General features: G+C 51.6%; 1 protein-coding gene across 1 annotated transcript; it reads left to right on the plus strand.

Moving 5' to 3' along the window:
- The first annotated feature begins 882 nt into the window (after positions 1 to 882).
- Positions 883 to 2,559, plus strand: LOC121978780. Its single transcript, XM_042531076.1, has 2 exons — positions 883 to 2,142; positions 2,233 to 2,559. The coding sequence occupies exons 1-2, from the start codon at positions 883 to 885 to the stop codon at positions 2,557 to 2,559; spliced, it is 1,587 nt and encodes a 528-aa protein (XP_042387010.1).
- Positions 2,560 to 2,896: the final 337 nt, after the last annotated feature.

Genomic DNA, 2,896 nt, shown 5'->3' on the forward strand with positions numbered 1-2,896 from the left:
GTCAAGGTCCGCTCGGAAGGCCCCCCGGATCGAGGTAAATGCTATAACTGAAATGTCTTCCACCTTAGTTTATGAAGAAAAAGAAGAAGTGCAGATCCGAGATGGCCGACCGGAGGCAACCACCTTCGTTGCATCTTCGCGTGGTCAACATACGAGCTACCAGGCATCTCGCTGAGCGTCGCACAACACGAGATTCATGTCCGACCGGATGCTCGACCCATCAAGCAGAGGAAGAGGGATTTCAGCGCGGATCAGAATGTCATCATCCGAGTGAAAGTCGAGAAGCTTCTGGAAGCCGACCATATACGGGAAGTACAATTCCCGAGCTGGCTCGCGAATGTGGTGCTAGTCTCCAAGCCGAGTAACAAGTGAAGAGTTTGCATCGACTTTCAGGATCTGAACAAGGCATGCCCGAAGGATTTTTACCCTTTGCCCCAGATTGATCAAATGGTGGATTCAACGGCTGGGTGCGAGCTGATATGCATGCTGGATGCATATCAGGGGTATCATCAAGTGCCGCTCGCCCGTGACGATCAGGAGAAAGTAAACTTCATAACTGCGGACGACACTTACTGCTACAACGTGATGCCGTTCGGATTGAAGAACGCAGGTGCTACATATCAGCGGCTCATGAACAAAGTGTTCCGGAAGCAGATCGGACGAAACCTAGAGGTATACGTTGATAGCATACTTATTAAATCAATCCAAGCGGTCAACCTTTGTGCAGATATAGAGGAAATCTTTGGGACGCTGAGGACATACGGGGTCAAGCTAAATCCCCAAAAGTGTCTGTTCGGAGCAAAAAGTGGGCGCTTCCTGGGGTACATCGTGACCGAGCGGGGCATAGAGGCAAATCCCAGTAAAGTGAAAGCGTTGCAAGATATGCCGCCTCACAGAAATCTGAAGGAAGCTCAACGCCTTATGGGACAAATAACCGCGCTGTCCAGATTCATCTCGAAGACCGCCGATCGGAGCTTGCCATTTTTTAAGATTTTGCGCCGAGCCACTAAGTTCCAATGGGACGCAGAGTGGGACAAAGCCTTCGAAGAGCTCAAAGTATACCTCAATTCCTTACCTGTTTTAGCTAAGCCGGTCGCCGCGGAAGCCCTTAGAGTTTACTTGCCCTCGACTGAATATGCCGTCGGGTCGGCTCTTGTGAGGCCGGACGATGAAGAACAGTCTGTGTACTTCTTAAGCCACATACTAAAGGATGCGGAGTCCCGCTACACTGGTCTCGAGAAGTTAGCCTTTGCGCTGGTACTCGCCACTCGAAGGCTCCGCCCTTATTTTCTGGCGCACCCGATCGTTGTGATGACGAACAACCCCCTGGGGAGGGTCCTTCTCAATCCAGAGGCGTCCGATCGGCTAATCAAATGGACCACAGAACTTAGCGAATTAGACATACGGTATCATCCCCGGACGGCCATCAAAGCGCAGTCGTTAACAGATTTTGTCATTGAGGTACCAGATCCCGAGCCCGAAGCCACCTGGAGGGTGTACGTGGACAGATCGTCCACTCGGCAAGGAAGTGAGATCGGTGTGATGTTAATCTCCCCCCACGGGGAATGGATGCATTTGTCCGTACGGCTGGATTATCGAGCGACCAATAATGAAGCAGAGTATGAGGCGTTGATAGTGGGCCTGCAAGCCGCTCGGCATATGGGAGCTAGCAAGGTCTTGATTCATTCTGATTCACAGTTGGCGGCTCAGCAACTCTCGGGAACATTCGAGATAAACAACGTCAGGCTCAAGCTTTATGCGGGAGCCTTCGAAAAACTGAAAGCCAGTTTTCGAGAGGTGCTCATCCAGAAGATCCCCCAAGCGGAGAATCAGTCTGCAGATGAGCTGGCTAAGCTTGCCAGCTCAATATCACCAATTGTCATCCAACAGTCAATCGAGCAGGTATCTCTGGTCGCCCACATCGACCGGATGGAGGGGCTCACATTCCTAAATGACTGGCGGATGGCTATAGCAGAATTTCTGAGGTCAGGGGCAACACCTTCCGATCGAGAGGAAGCGCATCTGCTCAGGAAGAGAGCTGGTCGCTTCGTCCTCATTGGCGACCAGCTTTACAAAAAAGCGTTCTCCAGGTCTCTGCTCAAATGTGTTGGTTCGGAGGATGTGGACTATATTCTGCAAGAGGTACACCAAGGCTCATGCGGTGGGCATCCGGGCGGCCGCTCGTTAGCAAGAAAGATTCTTTTGGCTGGCTTCTTTTGGCCAACTTTATAGGAGGACGCCGCTCGAACCGTTGCAACTTGCTTATCTTTCCAGAAATACCATAATTTCTCACATCGTCCCACAGAGGAATTAAAGACATCCACAGTGTCCTGCCCTTTCGATCAATGGGGCATGGACATTGTAGAACCATTTCCAATGGCAATCGGACAGTGGAAGTTTTTACTGGTAGCGGTAGACTATTTCTCAAAGTGGGTGGAAGCCGAGCTGCTCGTGAAAATAATCAAGCAGATGGTCAAGAAGTTCATCTGGCAGCACATAATATGCCAGTTCGGCATTCCACGACCGCTCGTGTCCGACAATGGGCAGCAATTCATCTGACAGTAGCTCATAGAATGGTGCGAGGGGTATGACATTCAGCAACACTTCACCTCCGTGGCTTATCCGCAAAGCAACGGGCAGGCTGAGGTCGCTAAGCGGGAGATCCTTCGGATTCTTCGAGTTCGGCTCAACCATATCAGTGGCAGCTGGGTAGATGAGCTCCCGGACGTGTTATGAGCGATTCGCACTACCCCTAAGGAGGGAACGGGGGTCGCGCCTTTTCCACTTAGTGTACGGAGGAGAGGCTGTCGTTCCCGTGCAGGTCGGAGCAGAATCCGATCCGGTGCAATAGTACAACGCGAGTAACGCCGAGCGGAGACAGCTGTAGTTGGACATG

The sequence above is a fragment of the Zingiber officinale genome, chromosome 4B (genome assembly GCF_018446385.1).
Source record: "Zingiber officinale cultivar Zhangliang chromosome 4B, Zo_v1.1, whole genome shotgun sequence".
NCBI lineage: Eukaryota > Viridiplantae > Streptophyta > Magnoliopsida > Zingiberales > Zingiberaceae > Zingiber > Zingiber officinale.

What these genes read in the sequence shown, in the direction of transcription:
- LOC121978780 (XM_042531076.1), top strand. Translation starts at nt 883, where the DNA reads ATGCCGCCTCACAGAAATCTGAAGGAAGCTCAACGCCTTATGGGACAA. An exon ending in TGGACTATATTCTGCAAGAG is followed by an intron (nt 2,143 to 2,232) that starts GTACACCAAGGC and finishes CCAACTTTATAG; the next exon opens with GAGGACGCCGCTCGAACCGT.